The 19,282-nt window shown below is 41.6% G+C and overlaps 1 protein-coding gene across 3 annotated transcripts in view; it reads right to left on the bottom strand.

Annotated features, from left to right (window-relative positions):
* SOBP (sine oculis binding protein homolog) overlaps nt 1–19,282 on the bottom strand; it is a 152,234-nt gene that overhangs the window by 53,148 nt on the left and 79,804 nt on the right. For all 3 annotated transcript variants that reach the window (XM_077162559.1, XM_077162560.1, XM_077162561.1), the window contains exon 5: nt 11,391–11,486. In XM_077162559.1, coding sequence (XP_077018674.1) covers nt 11,391–11,486 — 96 coding nt within the window. The remainder of the gene's footprint in view (nt 1–11,390; nt 11,487–19,282) is intronic.

Raw genomic sequence — 19,282 nt, 5'->3', positions numbered from 1 at the left:
AAGAGATGCTTTCATTGAGCACCTATTATGTACCAAACACTTTATATGCATTACATCATTTAAGTTTACAGCAGACCTATATGGTGTATATGGCTATAATTCCTACTTAGCAGATAAAGAAACTGATCTTCTCAAGGCCACAAAGTGAGTAGCCCACATGGCCTGGCACTGGTCCAAGTGGGCCTGACCCCAGAGCGTACACTGGCTGACCATCCCTCTACACTGCCTCTCTGCTATTTTCTGAGGGAAGCGGTTCATGAAGATTCCATCCTCTTTACATAACCCAAATTTAGGAACTTTTTTTTCCTGGTTTATATTTTTAACAGTTTAAATCATACTGATCTCTGAATCATTCTGGAGCATGAATATTTTGAAATTTCAGTTTCTTGCTTTACTTTGAGTCTGTTTTCCCCATGGCACACAACTAGTTACTTACTCAATTAAGGCTATTCTCCCAAATCTAAATTTATAAGAAAATCTGACTTCAGATGAAATATTTGCCAGTTATTTATATTAACATGGTCATAAGAACTGGATGACCAATATTTTAGGACAGTCATTTGCAGTCTCTTTCTTGCCTTTGCAGCTGTGAGAAGTCTTTGTCCTCAGCACAGTGAGCCTGCAGTGTCTGATGACCTTCTAGAAGTTTCCTGCTCTCCCTCCTCCGACCTGGGCAAGCACTGCTTTCACAGAAGTACGTCCTGGCCCAGGTACTAATACAGAATCCTATAACCTAAAGTACCACGTCAGTTCAACTGCCTGTCTCTCATGGTTTTTATTATCTGACCACAACCTACCGAGTTAACTCAGTTCTCACCTGTCACAAAAATGAAGCCCGTCCAGTCAGCTTCCCAACTGGCCCCCCTTTATACTCTGCTTATCTCCCACCATCACCCAACCCACAGCTTCCTCTTTCTCTGGGATGCCCTTCCATTCCCGCCCACACTCCAAGGACCAGCCCAAGTCCCATCTCCCCCTGAGGACCTGTTCCTATTTTCTCCAGCCCATCATTCCCTCCCAATTAGATGACCTTTAGTTTCCTTATTGGATACGTACAAATTTTAGTATGTATTTCCATTCTCTAATTACCATTACTATACCACCCCATCTGGCACTTGATTGTACATGGTAATTCACTGTTCATAGAAGCTGGTTTGTTGATAAACTGTGAGGAGGACCCATGTTTTATACTTGCGCTGCAGCCCATGACTTTTAAATCCAGCACTGGGGAGACTGTGGACATGCAATAAAATGCACATTGACTGAAACTCAGATATCTTCAAAATCTGGGTCACACTCATACCCCATAACCACCTACTCTGATGTTAATTCCTCCTTCCTAAGATATGCCCATGATACTAAGTACCCAGGTTTTAAATCTTTATAGGTATTGCTTTGCATTATAAACACTGTCTTCATGCAGCATGTGCAAAAGAATAAATTAAGGACTTAAGAAACTATGCAGACCAAATAAACCAGAGAGAATATATCCCGTGAGAAAAGATTCTTTTTTGGTTTGAATTATTAAGTCCGGCTGTCTCTATTGATGAAGCTCAATTTTCTACTTGGCTGATTTGATGCCTGTCATTGTTTAAACATTGAAATGCATGAAAGCTAAGAAAAAAATTTCCTTGCAACTTTATTTTTCCATGTTATTTTTATGTATTCTTATGTAAACACCAAATTAATATAGAAAAAATACTACATAAATGTTTGAGATAATGCCGTAGACTCGTGAACCCTTTAGTAACCCTCTAGTTTGTTTTCATTTTCCTTTCTATACAGATCCCTAATCTATATAGGATATGTAATAATATATTGCATTTTATATGTGTGTATATATTCAGTAGTATCAATTAATGATGTTGCATATTTTCAAAATTCAAGCTATGTAGTAAATATATAAATATTTCTCTAAGCCAAAAATGGTTTATTAGTTCCCTGGGATAGAATCATTACACATTTATCAGACAATTTAGAAGTTAAAAGCATCATTGATTAAGATGGCTATATAATGGGGCCCTCAAAGGGTTTCACCTATCTTAATAGTCTGAACCCTTTTCATGTGAAGGGGCCTCTAACTCGAGCTCCACCTTTAAACACTACCTCCTTTCCCATCTCAGGCTTTCCTCACCTCCCCGTTCACACACGCAGAGTGCATAACAGATCATGCTGCAATGTCAGAGTCAGATTCACATGCTTCCATTAAAGGAAACTGAATTCTAGTCAGATCTGAACAGCAAAAAAAAAAAAAAAAAGCAGAGCATTTCACAAAGTTAAGCTTGGGGTGCAAATTTCCTCACGCAAGATGACATCCTGAATGTGGTTTATGAAATTCTAAAGTATAGGAAGTGCAATTCTGTGTACCTTGTCTTTTTTGTAGCTGGGAACCTCTCTAAGAGATGACAGAGGAGGTGGGCGTGATGATGGGCGAGGGCATCCTAATTTATAAAAACATACTTGGCCCTACTGAAACCTATAGCTTGTTTTATTGAGAAAGAGAGTGAGAGAGATAGGGAGGGCAGGGAAGTGGAGGGAAGGTGAGAGATGATGGGGAGAGACCAATGCCCCTCTACCAATGCATCTTCATGAATTTTCAAGAGAAATCTTGAAAGATATGCAACCCAAAGTAGAATGTTAAGCAGTTATCTGCAAAATTAAGGGAAAATTACAGTTTATAATTTTAACCTTGCTTATCTGGGATATATACATATCTTAACTGGTTCAACATTTTACCTGCAAGAATGAACAAAGCCATCTCTCCACTCCACTGTAGGACAAGTGTATGGCCGTAAAATGCTCAGCCAAAATGACCAGAGACCAACCCTCCACTCTTCCTTGTCAGTGGCAGACACACAAAATCCCAAACCAACTTTAAGCATTTCATTTTACCTGAACTAGTTGAGGGGTGTGGCAGGGCGGGCACTGTTCTTGCATGCATTCGCCCAACAAATAATTATTGAGCACTTTCCTGCATAGTTCATCGAATCTATGTCACTGTTGATTGTGAAGATGCCATCACTTTAAGACTACTAAGAAAAAACACTGCTGACTAAACACTGACACGTCATCGGTTAGTATGCAACTCTCATTTTTGAAACCTTAAAATTTTAGGAGGGAACATATATCCTAGAATTCATGAAGTATGGTGTGTGCCAAGCACAGTTCCCAGGGGTGCAAAGATGAATAAAACAGGCAAAGCCTCTGCCTTCTCAGAGTTCGCAGACAGGGGAGCCACATCTGGCATTAAAAGAGGATGGGGTGCTGTCTCCTGGCAAAGACCTCGATTCCTGGTTGTATGTGGCCATGGAGTAGGAAGGAGGAACTGGGAAGAGAGTCCTCCAGGAAAGCATGATGCCTTAGATGAGGAGAGGGTAAAGTATACAAAAACACAACAACAATTATGAAAGATACTTCAAGCCAAAAATGCAATGAGCAAATACATTATTTTAGGACTCTTCTTTTCCTAGACCTGCTCATTGCAGCTTCATCATGGGCTTCTGTCTTTCTTCTTCCCTTTTAAAATTCCCTCTTACCCACCCCCATCACCCCATCTCCAATTTCTTGCCTCCCTTATTATTTGCATCATTCTTCTCACCTCCAAATATTTTTTATGCCTTTTCCCTTTTTTTCTCCAAGAGACTTTTGTTAGTTTGTTCTTCTAAACAGTGCCCATGATTGAATAAGACTAACATTATTCCTAGTTGGATACTTGTGCATTTTTATACTGATAATTGATATCCTATCTAATTTTTCTGGTTTTGCTTGATATACAATCTAGAGTTTCCTTGAAGCCATCAGAGGTGAACGCTCTTTGGTATTTTAGATAATCGCTCATTTCTAGACATTGAAATAATGTGGGGACAGTTGACTTTTTGTCCACAAGTCCCAAAGGAAATAGATGAGTTCATACTCAGGAATACAGCCCTACCAAATCAAAGTAGTTCAAAACTTTTTAAAATGGCCTTGCTGATCATAAAAAGTATCAAAAATCCTCAAAAGAAAACTTGATACTTGTCAGACATAATCTATTGTCAGATTTTAAAAATAACACACTCAAATGCTTATATCAGATTGAAGAAATCTATTTTTCTATGGTCTACAAAATTGTCTACAGCTGTTCTGTTACTATGTCAAATTTTAAAAAATAACTATTTTGGATCCTTTCCCCACAATTTATTATGCATTAGGAATTTTGAAGCACTAACATGCCTTTCTGAATAAACTGCACTGTCTAACATTCTCCATAGATGTTCCTTCTGGCTTCAGAATTCTACAAAAGAATTCCTATAAAGAAGCTAGGAAGAGTGATTCTAAATTAATTCCTTAATTCATCCACCTCACAACCATAGGTGGAAGCCCTTCTCTGGTGCTGGGATGGCGAGATGTATAAAGCCTGGTACCCGACCCTGAGAAGACACATGGTAGGGAGGTGGACAGAGGTGAGTCAACCTGCACCTGCTCACCTGGCCCCTCCCCTAGGGTAAATGACATAATATTTCGGAATCTCAATTTCCCCAACTGTGAAATGGAAACAAACATATCCCCCGAGCCAAGTGATGGTGAGAATAAATAACCCAAAAAAAGGGTCTGCAAGGACCAAGCCCAGTGTGGAGATACCCCACAACATATGGGTCCTTGTCTCCATCAATAGGCTTGGCAGAGGCACAGCGTTTGTTACTGCAGATACTTTCATGTGTCGATTACATTTTTTTCTTTTACTTTGCATTTATTTTCTTAGTTGCAGATATTTAAGTTTAACAATTGTATTATTAGATGATGGGGCAGGATGAAGGGGTCTTGGATCATATAGAGTCTTTCCTGAGGGCTATTTTTTTTTAAAAGCTTAGCTCTAAGAATTTTTCTGGGTGATGTCTCATTTTGATTGTTTACAAGGAATTGTTGTGGCTTTTGCATGCAAATCTGGATACTCAAAAAATTTCAGATAATTTTCTATTGCTAGAAAATTTGGTCAAGTGGTATTCTATAATGTGCTTGAAAGCAAACAACCTTGGAATAAATAATAACTATAATCACAACTGATCGAGTCCCAGCTGTTTGCCAAATACAGTTCTATGCACCTTCTAGGTATTCATTCATTTAGACTTCGCACCAGTCCTACCAGAGGGACACTGTTGTTCTCATTTCACACAAGGAAACAGACACACAGAGGTGCGGTGGCTTGCCCAAGGTCACACAGCTCATGAGTACAGCGGTGGAGATTCCTGAATCCGAATCAGACAGTCTGGTTCAAGGGCCCAAGCTCTTCACAACACCATGATATTTCTTAGAAGTTCTGTGTTCTTGGAAAAAGTAATTGCAGTACCTCACAGATTAGAACCTTTCCTTCACAGCTACAGGCATCTCCAGTGCCATAGGCATAAAAAGGCAAGTGGATGTTCAAGAGTTTTTTTGAAGTTCTTTGCCTCAAATTAAAATGTTACATTTTGGTTTTTTGTCCAGGTCAATTAGAAAGAGACTCAAGTTAGAGAAGAAAGGCAGATGAACCCAACATCTGCCTCAAGATTGTGTTTAAACTCATGCCATCTTCCAGCTCCATTTGATTAGTAATAAGACAATTATCTATTGAACTTTTCCTGTGCGCCAGGCATAATGCAAAGGGCTTCATATGGATGATCTTGTTTACTCCTCAAACAACCCTAAGAAGCAGGGGCTGTATGTATCCTCATTTTATAAAGATGCCGAGGCTTAGGGAAGGCAGGAGATGTGTGTGCAGAGCAGGGATCGAGAACCCCACCCTCCCCCATCACACACAACCGCACCTCCTCAGAGAACACACCACCCTTGACACCTCTTGCTGCACCAAGAGTCACAGTGAGGCCCTGCGTGAGAAGCCAGCAGGAGAACTACACCGACATGACTCTGACCGCTTGTGCCACGGCCCTGAAACTGGAAAGGCAAGGAGCACCCACAGCTTGGAAAAGGAAGTCTGCCAGGGACAAAGAGTCTCAGATCGAATGAAGCGCCCCTACTCTAAGAACAGCTCACAAACCCAGGCAGACACTGGGGGCTTTAGCCCTCTTTCAGCTAGCATTGCCCCCAAGTAAAGACATTTAAAGGACAGAGAGAGCTAAAATGGGGTGTGCCGTTTCTATCACCTTTGCGGGGAGAATGGGTTCCCATCATAGCTCCGTGATCTTGCAGGAAAGTCCTAATTGCAGTTAATATATGAGAGCAATCCACAATTCCCCCCACTGTTGTGATGAGGCCAAAGGGCACAGGGAGCTGGGCTGGGCTGCAAAGGGATCGATGTTTCTCTTAAATCAGTACATTTAGGACCAGGACCTGAGAGTAAAGGAGAGTCGAGTCATCCCTGGCACTGTGGACTGACTGCCTTCTACCTTAGGGGCTTTACAAACTTGGTCTAGGGGTCCACACTTGATGGGGTGGTGCTGGACAGGGAAGGAGGGGCACACTGCATAAGCACAAATCATTGGTTCTAGGTAGATAAAGTCCTAAAGCTCTATTTTCCCAGTTTCACCCATTTTGATGGATTCTTTCTAGACAAAGAAGCAGGATATTAAAATCTTTACTGCACACACACACACACCACATTTGCTTCACAATACACCAGCAAAAAAGGGGGTGGGGGTGGGCGAGGGGGATAAATGAAGCAAAGATTAGTCTTGGGTTGATAATTATCGAAGCTGGGTAATGGGTACATGAGGGTTCGCTGCACTATTGTCTCCACTGTACCTCTGTGTATGTTAGAAATGGTCCATAATAAATTTTATTAATCCACAGAAGTACTAGGAATGTCCCTGAAGTAGGACTACTGAGGTCCAGACTAGACAGAATTGTGTCAGTCATTGAGCCCCCTGCAAATGGGCGCAGCTCACCTGCTCACCCTCTACTCTTCAGGTACCCCCCACTCTGCTAGCTCACATGGCCCGTTACTTCCCATCCCATGCCTTTGGCCATGCTAGTTCCCTGTGCTTGCAATGCCCCCTTCCCTTACACCACAGCTCTTACTGTCAAAACCCAACCCACAGACAGCCTAGATCAAAGGTATCCTCCTTTGTTAAGTCTGTGGTTACCCCACATGGAAATGCCTTTCTCCTCTGTGCCCCAGAACTCTGCTGCTGCTCTCTGGGGGCCCAGCACACTGTGTCATCATAACAATGGTGATAATAAGATAAATCATCATCATAGCAGCTAATGTACTGAGTGCTTACTATATACCGCACACTTTAAATAGGTTCTCTTTTTTGATCCTTACAATACACTCTGAGGTTATTCCCTTTTATTATCACATTTTACAGATGAAGATGTGAGGCTCAGAGAGACCAAAGAGATGAAACAACATGACATGATGAGATATGATTCCAGATGTGTCACCATTGATTGTAAGCCTTTGTGCCTATGAAACTCAGCTATACCACCCAAGTGATATGGTATGAATTAAAGTCGAGCTGCAGCAAAAATCTGACTTTTCAGGAAGAACTGAGAGCTCACCGTCTTGATGACTATAATGCAGTATATGCCTACTTCCTCCTACTGAACTCCTTTAGGCAAGGGACTCTGTCTTTTTCTATTTTTCTCCCCCTACTCCAATTATCTTGTACAATGCATTGTACAAATAAATAGGACACTCAAAGTTTTGTAAATTGAATGCTGCATTCATGGAGCATTCCCTTGCCTAAAGACTTGTCCAACTCTTAGAACCCAACTATCTGCATCCACAAGGAAATGAGATGGGGAAACCAGTCCTCAGAACTACCTAAACATCTCTCTTTCTGCCATCTCTGTTCATAAACCACAAAACTCAAATAGCTTTCCTTTCTCCCTGTCCCCTACACTGGCTTCGTAAGTGAGCAGAAAGAACTCTTATTTGATGCAACTTTTATTTAACCTCCAAGCTATGGGCTCCCTCCCTCTCCCTCTGCAGCACCTAAAAAGCCTGAGGAAAAGCCAAAGGGTTCAGACTATGTCTAGGTGATGGCTCAGGAATTTGGAACTGAGGAAGACAGCTGATTTTTGACCCCTCTCTCTTTTCTTCTTTCAGACTTGCTAAGTCTAGTTTCTTTCCACACTGAATAACACTACATTAGTTGCCACAATTCTTTGACTATATTTTGACCCTTTTCCTGAATACAGTGAAGTTCTCTGAACTGGTCCTAATAATATTTGGGGAGGAGGCTCAGTTGTCTTCAGAACCTTCTCCAAACCCTCTCAATATTCCTTGTCTTCGAGCTATAGAACTCCCTTCCAGGACCCAGCTTATGTCACATTTCTGCATGGTCTTCCTCCCACCTGGCTACCAGGAACTGAGGAAGTACTTGCTGATAAAAAAGTGTGAGCTCATAGTATGCTTAAGGTCCTCCTTTCACACTAGCTCTTAACCTAACTTCTACCAGTTGGAGTGATATGAGCATTTTAACAGGGAAAGATAAGGCAGTCTTCCAGCCCCAAAGAAATGAAGTAATAATGGTAGAAAAACCAGCAAAGGAGTTGGAATTTGGGATAAGAGCTTTTCACCAAGAGCTGGCTCTGAATGTTCCCTCTTCTAGGCTCTTGTAAGCCATGTTGCTATACTATTATGTGATGTGAATTTCCCACATTTTCCTTTATTGAAAGTTACTGGATCTGGTCATAAACTTAGATAGCAAAGTACTCATGTGTGTTTGTGTGTGTGTGTGTGCATGCGCACATGTGCGCCAACTACGAAGAGGTGGGTGGGGCCACACTGGGTTGTGATAGAGCAAATAGTATTCAAGCTTTATCCAGTGTCACTCATCTTGACAGCCTTGCATGTTCAAAATTAATAAAAAGCATAAGGAAACTGCTGCACAATCACCAACTAAAGAATCTTGGCCACCAAGCTAAATATCTAGTCATCTGTGTTGTACATTAAGTGTGAAGGCACATATCACAGTTTGGAATTTAAATGGAAAAATCAATACCCTACAGGAAATCTACAGTTGCATAACAGATTTCTGTATCAGCCAATGCTTTGTCAGTGCCTTCTGATTACACATACTTGTGTATTCCAGACCTTGATTTTGCTTTGCTTTTGTTTAGGTTACTTAATATTCCTTCCTTTTCCAAGAAGCAGGAGCTGGGGCAGGGAGTGGGGTGGGCAGGCACATCCAAAAGTCAATAATCAAGTCGGAGGCCATAATCCCTCTACCTGGACACAAGCTTTCTGTCATAGCCTAAAGGATTAGGTTCCAGCCATATGCTCCCAATCAGTGGGAGCCTAGAAGTAGGCTGCGCCTTCAATGTGTTCTCCTGAGAGCCAGCCAGCACCCCCTGCAGAGCTCTCCCACTTCTACACTTGAGGCTGCTCTCACTACAGCAAATCATGCAAGAAGACCACACAAAACCCTTAAGCTAAGAAAGCACTTTTGGGCAGAGCCTGCAATCTTCTCTGATGTGTTCCCTTAAAATTCTGCTCTAAGTTGTACTCAAAACTCCAAGGACTTCCTCTTTCTCTCTTAAGAATAAACGAGTCTCTTTCATATAGTAGCATAACTTCTCAGGTCTTCATAAGCAGCCTAACACCATCACTTCTCTTGCAGTTGAAGCAAAAATTAAATTTCTCCTTGGAGAAATAAGCTTACTGGTTTCTTCTCCTTATTCTCTTTTTTTATTTTATCACAGAAAGCATGCTGGCCAAAACAGAGCATGTCTAATAGAAACTAAAGGACAACGATTACTCCAATCTCTCAAAACTACTGCCAACACAATACTGTGTTCGCGCACAGCAATGACTGAACATATATTTTCTCTAAAGAAGGCTAGAAAAGATGTTCATAGATACGTTTTACTTCTTTCAGCATAAACTGACCACAACAAGGACTCAGACAAGTTCATTTTTCCAATAAATTTTTTAAAAAATCAAATATGGCATGTTACTTTCAACAATTTCTCTAAAAAGAAGCAAGCTACTCTCCCAAAATAATCTGACACCAAAACACAGCGTAAATCATCCCTCTGGACTTCTGATGGATAAACACAGTTATGGAGTGAAATATTAAAATTGAAACAAATAGAAAAATGTTTCCCCAAAAAATGTTTCCCAGATCTAGATAATGCAAGCAGGGCTGGACATCTAAGAGTCCTAAGATAAAATATAAGGTGAGTTAAAATTTCGGGGAAAAAATGCATTCATAAGCAGCAAATCTGCCTGCAGAATTGGTTTGTCAAGGTGCTACCCACACAGAATGATATTGTTAATTGTAACCATGTAGGACCGTGGAGAGAGAAAAGGAGTTTCTTGCTTTCAACACACATAGCTGTGACCAGAATGGATAAGAAGTACATTTTTCTCGCTTCTCCTGCTCTTTGGACACTCTGTCTTTAATGAACAGTTGGTATAGGAGCTAAGTCCAAAGACTGTTACATATGGGATTTCCTAATGCAGAGATCTGGCAGAGTAGTACTGTCCTCAGCCAAAAAACTAAACAGAAATTAGACTACCTCAAAATGCAACAACTGAGCATCCTCATTCTCTTTCAGTGTTTTCATTTAGTTGGAGCAAATGTTTTGCTTTAATGCAATTGAAAAGAAAAGAACATTTAGGGACAACATAGCTAGATCCCTCATAAAGCTTCATTTCCAAAAGCGGTGTTTGAATCTCTAAATAAATGACAATTCATTCTCTGTTTACTTTAGGTAAACAGAAAATGCATTGTGGAGCTCTCATTTTCAAAAGCTAATCAAGAACACGAAGTCCCAACAGATTCATTTAATAGAAATATAATAGGCATTCCTGCTTGCTTTTCATCCTGTCTCGCTGTAAATGCTAAAATGAACAGCAAATTAACCCTGCCTTGGAACAGAGTTTCTGTCACAGCTGATATCCTCTCTCTCACGACTTGTAAACATCCCCGCATCCTGTCACTGCTTTGACTCTTTCTACATAGGAGAGACAGAAAGTGCCTGATTGAGTTTGGCAAGAGAGTGGAGGAATACTTGAATTCTAAAGGGAGTACTGCGTGTCAACTCTGCTATCTTTCCTAGCAGAACAAAATATTACAATGTTGTCTCCAAAAACAGTGTACAATTAGGAGGTGGGAGGAGGGATGGTGGAGGGGTTGTTTTATTTCCAAGCTATATATATCAACTGTCTTCCTCTAAATTTTTAACTTGACTAGCCATTCTCCAAATGGCTGCCCATAAGCTACTACACAAAACAAACTAATACGACAGGGCCATTCCAACTCTATAATCAGATATAAAAGATTTGCAAACAATCTGAGATCTTATCATTAATATTCAGTGATAGCAGAATTAGCATTTAGAATTCTATACAGAAAAACTAAAATATTTCATAAATTATGTAATAATGAACAAACCCTTTCAAAAAACTGTTTTCACTGGGCTAAAGTAACATTCTAGACTTGTTGTAAGTATGTTATTCTTACAAGTAGTTCGCAGTTATTCTTGAAGGCAAGCCTTGGAGTTTCCTTAGCATAGTGCTGCTGGGGAAAATTTTCAGCATGTCCATCTTCATCTCTAGCCTGAAGGGAAATATAATGGCCTATTTAGGGACTTACAAATAATGGAAGAAAAAAAAAAAGCTAAAAGCATAACAGCTCAGATCATTAAACAAACGGGAATCCAGAAATAACAACATTATTAAAAAGTTTGTTTAAATACGCAGTACGCCTTTTAGATATCAAAATTCGGGATTTATCTTTTCTTTACATAGTTTAGATTAACATGCAAATTCACTGTGGTGTAATACTTAAAGCAATATGAAACAAACTAAAATCAAATAATTTCGTTGGAAATTACCACCACCTTAGTTGTCCAGTGACTTTCATTGCACATTTAGGATTATATGACATACGTACGTGTTTAAACTTTTTGGCATGCTTAAGCAATCTCTAGTAATGCATTTAAAAAAAGTCCAATAGCAAGGCCATAAGAAAAGCAATTTGCATAGTTATAGTTTGCATTGTTAATACTACTAGAGATAAACTGATTCCCCTCAATTTTTAAATAAAGATCTGTAAGGAGCAATGATCTAGTAAGAACAATGATTCTTCAATCGAATGCAGTAAAAAATATATATATTTAACTAAGAGGCAAGTTACTGGTTATTTTGATCTACATTGTTAATTAAGAAAGCTGAGGTTGACATGGAAACATTAAACAGAACCCAGTAGCAATACAACTTGCATACAGTCTTGTCTCTCTAATCTCCATCGTTCTCTGGTTTGGAGTTGGAGAGAAGGGAGAGGTGAGTGAAAGGCGTGTCTGCAGCACACTCATTAAACCATTCATTTGGGTGACACTTGCACTCTGCTCCGCTCTCATCTCATCTTAGCCCTCACTGCTCTCTCTCCTGGCCTCTGAAATTCACAGCTGAGCTGTCTCCCTCACATATGGCTTGCATATAATTATGCATATTCCATTTTGCACTGCATTAAAATGATGAGCTCCTGGCTTTCTGCCAACTGATTTTAAAAAGCCCCAGTGAACTAGGAAAAAGGAGAGAAGCACAGGGAGAGCCGTACAGGAAGCAGCAGGTAGTTCTGTCTGCTGTCTCTTTAGATACAATGTATGTCTGGCACAAAGGGAACAGCTGAGAACTACCTGTTGTGATGTATGGATTAAAAGGGAGAAAACAATGGGCATATGTCTGCGGCATAGGAAGACAGCGTTTAGATATTGTTTCTCCTTTAATGGAGTGAAATCTGCTCACTGACAAGTGTCACTCCAAGCTCCCCAGCGATGGGGCTGGGGATTGTCATTTTAGAACGTGATCTGTATTTTGTACATTGTCAAATGTATAGCTTATTTGTAATAATGGTTTCTGCTACTTATTGCAGGGAAGGAATCGGATAGAATTTGGAAGTGAAATGTCATTGGTCAGAATATTTGGGTTCCAAGAGGTTTGTTTTGTGGGGGAAGAGATTGCTTTGTTTTGGGTGTCATTTTTTTGAGATTTATGAACCTCTCTGAGGACTTGGTGCCTTTTTATTGTACTTTTTCCTTCTATCTAATACAATCAGAAAAAAAAATCAAAATAATTTGGGCTATATAGTGTCAGAGAGAACAAGTGTACTCCTTGTCCATGTCCAGTGGCTACCCAGGCACTGAAAGCAATGATGTTCCTTCTCCCTGCATCACTTCCACGATGGGGCTATGTGAGGGTTGAAGTTAATATAGCCTTAAATGGAACCCATTCCAAACCCCAACTTGAGACAGAAATAGAGTATGCAAATAAAGGCACCCATAGGGGAGCAGTACAATGTTAGATCCTCCGTAATGAATATTAAGTCACCTAGTGAGGTACAGGTAACTCACAGGCAGGGACCACATTTATTTCACCTTACTCTGCCATGCCCACTGCCTTACTTTTTAGTTAGTACTTAATATACATATAAGTTAGGAAAAAGAAAAAAAATACATAGGTAGCAACTAGAGCTATTATAAACTCTGTTAAAATGTCACCTCAAAATATGCTAAACTTGGGGGAGGGCTTATTATATTCCCAATGCACTCTGATACACATGCTTGGAAACACACTTTACATATAGTTTGCAAGGGCCACTATTTACATATGCATGTCTATATTCAATATATATGTGTATCTTGTGTATAAATATTCATAAGGTAGAATGTTTATTATGCATGCACTATGTATACACATTCATACACACCAGATGCCTGGGGATATTTTCAACATTAGCTACAAAAATACATTCATTCCACTTACATGTAAGGTACTCATGATGCTTTTTTTATGTTTTTTAAGGAAAAAAAGGCCCATTATCTAAGATTTAAATGTGCTTCCTCTAAGGGGCTATAGATTTCATATAAAACCTCGTAATTTATGAGGCTAAGGAAAGCAGCAGTGGAAAAGAAGGGAGAGGAAGATTGGGGAGATTGTGAAGCGGAGAGAAAAATGCAGGAATTTGTGCACTGAGCCATGTTTTAGCCTCTGCAAAAAATTTCCTTGGCCCTGGGAGTGACCTTCCCTCTTACTACCACCTGACTCCAGAACCCCAGAAATACCATCCTTCAGCCACGCAATGCTTCCACCACATGCCACAGAAATGGGGAGCACATGCCAGCCGCCATCACTCTCATGCTCACAAGTGTGCATGTGTACACACAAACATACTCACCTTCCACCAAAATAATCCCCTTTGCATTTTGAAGTTTAGTGTAAAATGTTAAATTAATATTATAGGACTAGGTAAAATTAAGTGCATTCATCTAAGGCAGTAGTTCTCTATCCTGGCTGCACAATAGACTCATCTGGGATGATTTTTAAAAATACTAGTGCCTGACACCCCTGTGGCCTGATCCAAAATTCTGATTTAACTGGTTCAGGGCAGAATCTGGACATGCGTAGTGTTTCAAAAGCTCGCAGGTGACTGTAATGTGCAAGCAGGATTGAGATCCTCTGATCTAAACGAAGAGTCCCTACAGGTATCAAGAGAGTTGGCAAAATGTTCTGTAACCAGGTCCCAGGATGGGAAATGGACAACTATGCAATGTTAGGACAAATTGGGACGTGGCCCCTGAGATGAGTCTTATTCTAAAGATTCAAGAGACTAAATGACTAGCTGCTGTGGGCAAAAAGTTCTCTTTTTTTTTTTTTTTTTTTTTTTTGAGTTTCTGGTATGACAAATGATCTTGCAAGAATTACTGTACCACTTCCTTCAAAAGGCCTTTCCTAAACTCTCTAATATGTTACATATTTCTTTTAAGGGTTTCCTTAGCACACTGTCCAATTTTTCTTACAGTTGTTGGTGTGATTTTTGTTTCCCCCACAAGCCAGCTAGCTTCCTAAGGGCGAGGATGGTGTCTGCTCTTCTCACCATTGAATCTTCAGCCCCAGGATCATGCCTGGCCTAAGGTTAGGTGCTCAATAAAATTCTGTTGAATGAATGAATGAGTAATATTCTCAGAACCACACAGTGGACAGGTACTGAGGAGGCGTGACTTAGTCTAAGTCATCAAACCCTTCTAAATTAGGCCAGCATCGTGATTACACACTCCAGACTCCTTTTCTGCATATAAGGTCCCCCGCAACCACCCTGCAGGATCCTTTCTCTCTCCAGGAAAGACCTTCCTTCACTCCCTGGGCCAGCTGCACTGGAGGCTGTGCTGAGCCTCCTGAGTGGAGCTCAGTTCTCCCTGGGGGCTGTCTAACCACCCTCGGCCACCAAGAAGGCCTTAGAGTATTCCCCCGCTTGCCAGGCTTAACACCTTCTTCAAGTGGCTGTGGGGAAAGGAGCCTGTGCCTTAGGCCATAGAGAGAAACCCAAGTCCTCCTCGCCTGAGCCGGGGGCAGCCGGGGAGAGTGGGAGGGCAGGAGAATGTGGGCTCCAGCGCCCTGCACGGGGTCCCAGCCCTGCCTCTCCCCTGGGCTTCGGCAGGTTGCTTTACCTTTGTGTTCTGAGGGTGTCATCTCTCAAATGGGAACAACCAACATCAGTCCGTGGGAAGGAATAAATATGTAACGTTGACAACGTCCTTAGGCCCTGGCCTGGTGCATGTCCTTGCACCTTAAGAATGAACTTTATTATCCTTCCACAGCAACTCAGTGGCCATGTCAGACAACGTCCATAGAAACCCCCTTTCCCTACGAGGAGAATCATTGTAGAACACTGCACAACCTCTCACATGCTGAAGCTGGTTCCTTACTGTGGATCTGCCTCGTTTGAGGTCCCCAGCAAGGGGGTACGAAAGGAGCCTGCAGAGGGAGCGGCCTGCCCTGCAGACAGGACCAGCTGACAGTGACCAGCGCACAGGAAAAATAAAAAGTAGAACAACTTCTGTAGCCAGTTTTATTATTGCTTTTTTAATTCCCTACAGACAATGCATTCCGTGCCCGTTTGAGGCACACACACCCGCCCCCACCTGCCCGGGGTGCCCGCTGGGACCAGGGGACGTGTGTTGAGTTCTGACGTTGTGCTGGAGTGACGGGAGATGGAATGTCAGGACACCGCACGATGAACTCTCTCTCTGTCTTATTCTCAACAGCTTTATTCTGACTAAATATGTTAGGTATTTATGCCAACTACGGGGCAAAGCAAATGGGAGACTATTCTTTACATTTTATTACAATGCGATTGTCAGAGTAGAGGTGCATTTTTGACCTGTTACTCTGAGAGACCTTCACTTCTTGCCATAAAGTAGAAATAAACATAAGACTCCTTTCAATTCAACTGCAAGGGATTTCCCCCACTTCACTGACAGTCGTGTATCCATTTTCAGACTGCACCTGGCATTTGAATAAATATTAGATTATGTGAGAAACTTGGACTAATTGCTCCTCTACTTCAAAAAATCTGTGGTTTAAATAAAGTTTCTCTTCTCCTCTCTTTCCCTGTGAATCACCACTAATCACTTCTTTCATTTTGATCCTTATATACAACAAACTTTAGCTCTTTTTTCAGGAGTTCACGTCTTCATTTTGGGGCAGGGCCTTGGTGTCATGTGCACAGTCAAGTAAAAGCAGCATTCTTTCTCCTCTGGAAGACTCCTCTAGAAAATGTGGAACATTCTAGAAACATCTCCACTCGCCTACCCAAAGTCTTGGCTGGTCAACCAAGACCAAAAAGGTCAACACAGATGCCATTTGAGTGGAAGGATAATTAGGCTTTGGAGTTAATACTTCCTTGGGATGAAGAGGAGTTTACAACTCTGTGTGACTGTGATTTCAGAATTTCTTCTGACAAGAAGAAAAGGTTCTGCCTGGAATCAGAGCTGGGGTGAGGGCTGCAGAGCTTCCAGACTCAGCTTTCCAATGCTGCAGCAGATGTAGCACATGTCAGCTCACACATGTGGTGTCATTACAGACGTGGGAACATCAAAAATAGTGCATCTCCAAGTTGTGGGAATAAGCCGGGAGACGAATAGTTGTAGATAAAAAAAAAGGGAAACACTAATTTTATATTTAGTAACTAATTTTTTGAACAAGAAACAATAGAATTTCTCTTTCAAACTCAAGATAAAAGTAGAGGGACACCAACTCTGAAAACTCTTGGAATTTCATTTTCTGATACCTCATTTCTGGCCTATCTCTCTTTCCCAAATGCGTACACACATTCACTTGAGAAAGCTCCGAGACAAACAGTAGCTGTCATATACTGCCTTTCAGTGTGTTATAAGCACCTTTGTGAACGTGACATAAAGATCCCCCAAGTTTCTTTGCCCCTCGGTGAACAGACACCTAGAAGCTTGGTTCAGGCTGGCTCTGCTCTGGAATAATAGAAGGGCTTAGACACTAGTCCATCAGCAGGCAACACAGCTCCTCATGACTGAATCCCTTATTCTCTTCAACTGGGTTTCCTGTGCTGTTCCCACTTTCTCAGAAATGAGACTACAGCTCTGCTCCACTATCTCCTGGCAAATTCTTGCACATCCTTTAAGCGTCTGCCCAGACTGCAGCTCCTGGGAACCCTTCCTCCTAGTTCTAACCTGGGCTCTGTGCCCCTCTGCCCCTGCACAGATTTACAGTATTAGGACCACCGGTGCATTTGTCCACCACACCCCCACTGGTCTGCGACGTCCTGAAGTGCAGAAACTGTGTCCTACTCAACTGCATATCTCCAAAGCCTAGTCTAGTTCCTGATATATTATAGGGGTTCCATAAATAGTAACAAGTGAGTGAATAAATGAATGAGTGAATTAATGGGTCAGAATCCTTTAACTCCTTAATTCAGAGACTGGGCATTCTGCCTTACACTCTGGTCCCCAGAGGTTGAGTTTCCTGCTTCTGAGCCTCAGAAGTTCTCTGCACACCTTAGCGCCAGCAGGTTTCACCAGAGCTCTATGATTGCACCTGCCTCACACCTGACCCTTCACTGATTAGTCCCTGTACTTCTGCACAACACCTATCCCTCCCTCTAGGTTAGGTTCGTAGTTTCCCTTCTCATCGTGCACTCAGTTAGGACTTCAGCCTATGGTCTCTTTTGGTTCACAAGTCTCTCTTCTCTGCTTCCCCATCAGCCTGATCTTCTGGTTCTTGTCTAACAAACTCTCATCCCTAAATGTCCAATCCAATGCTTAGCAATCCTAAAACTTGCTCCCTGTTTCTGATAGCCCACCTTTTCCTACTGCCCCAGGTCAACCTGGGATTCCTTGGCACAATTCATCTTGGTTACAACTCATGTCTTATCTCCCCTTCCAAACTGGAAACTCCTTGAGGGCGGAGAGCATGTATTATCTATGAAGTACCTACGAGGCTCAACGAAGCACCTTATGTAATAAATAATCCTCTAAATTCATGTTGAATGGATCCATTAACCCCCATGCTCTCTTAAGCAGTTCCAGAAGCATTCTTTTTTTCTCTACTCTGAATTGCCTATCTCTATAAATGGATACCCCTCAAGTATAGTTGTTTCTATGTAAATATTCAACTCACCAAAAACATCCAGACAGCTGAACAGTAGCCGACAAGACTCTGTGTGTGTGTGTGTGTGTGTGTGTGTGTGTGTGTGTGTGTGTGTGTGTAGCTTGGATGGAGAGCTTTCTCCTGGTCAGAGCTCTCTTCCACCCTGGCATCGGGCTCCCTGCTCCAGAGATAATCCAGGCATGCAGAAACAACAATCTCTGGATGCAGGCATTCCTATTACTGCATTTACAGGCAATTCATATTACTACTAATCTTTGCGTCAGAAGCCCTTGCCCTCCCTTTCATTTGCTATGTTGTCGAAAATTAGCTGCGGGGATCCCTGCAGTTGTGCTGTTCTGCTTTGTTCTTTTAACAAAATATATTTAAATTTCCAGTTAATAACATGTAGGCAGAGGGAGAATCCATTTCCCAGGCGAAGTTTCTGCTAATTCTCCAACCTCATCACCAACGGGGGCCTTCTCAATACGTTTCAGGCCTCCAGCAGCTCACACACCTCTGATGGATGAGATGCGCTGACTTACCACTGCTATTCTTTTTACTCCATGCAAACCCTTACTTATATCATAAATTTTTAATATCCAATTTGGAGTCTTCAAAGAATAACGGTAACAAATATGCAACATGAAGATAATGTGAATCAAATCATGTTTATGGCCTTCACGAGCATCTCCTTAAATGAAGTCAGGTCAGACGCTCAGGGCGGCTGGGGCAGGGGGGTCTCTGCGCTGAGCAAGCCTAATTCACGGCTGCCCTTACTCGGGGACCGTAATGGACTGCACATCAGTGACGGCAGCAGATTCCACATCAGGCTGAAATATGGCCACCACACCAACTCAGATAAATCATGCTCGCCCCAGCACGGCCCAGCTGTCGTCTGGAATAATCTGAATGGTTGCTAAGTGGCCCTGAAAATCCCTGCTATTGCTTTTTATT

This window comes from Tamandua tetradactyla, chromosome 5 (assembly GCF_023851605.1).
Source record: "Tamandua tetradactyla isolate mTamTet1 chromosome 5, mTamTet1.pri, whole genome shotgun sequence".
Lineage (NCBI taxonomy): Eukaryota > Metazoa > Chordata > Mammalia > Pilosa > Myrmecophagidae > Tamandua > Tamandua tetradactyla.
The sequence above is the reverse complement of the archived record's forward strand: the minus strand, read 5'-3'. Positions and strand labels throughout refer to the sequence as shown.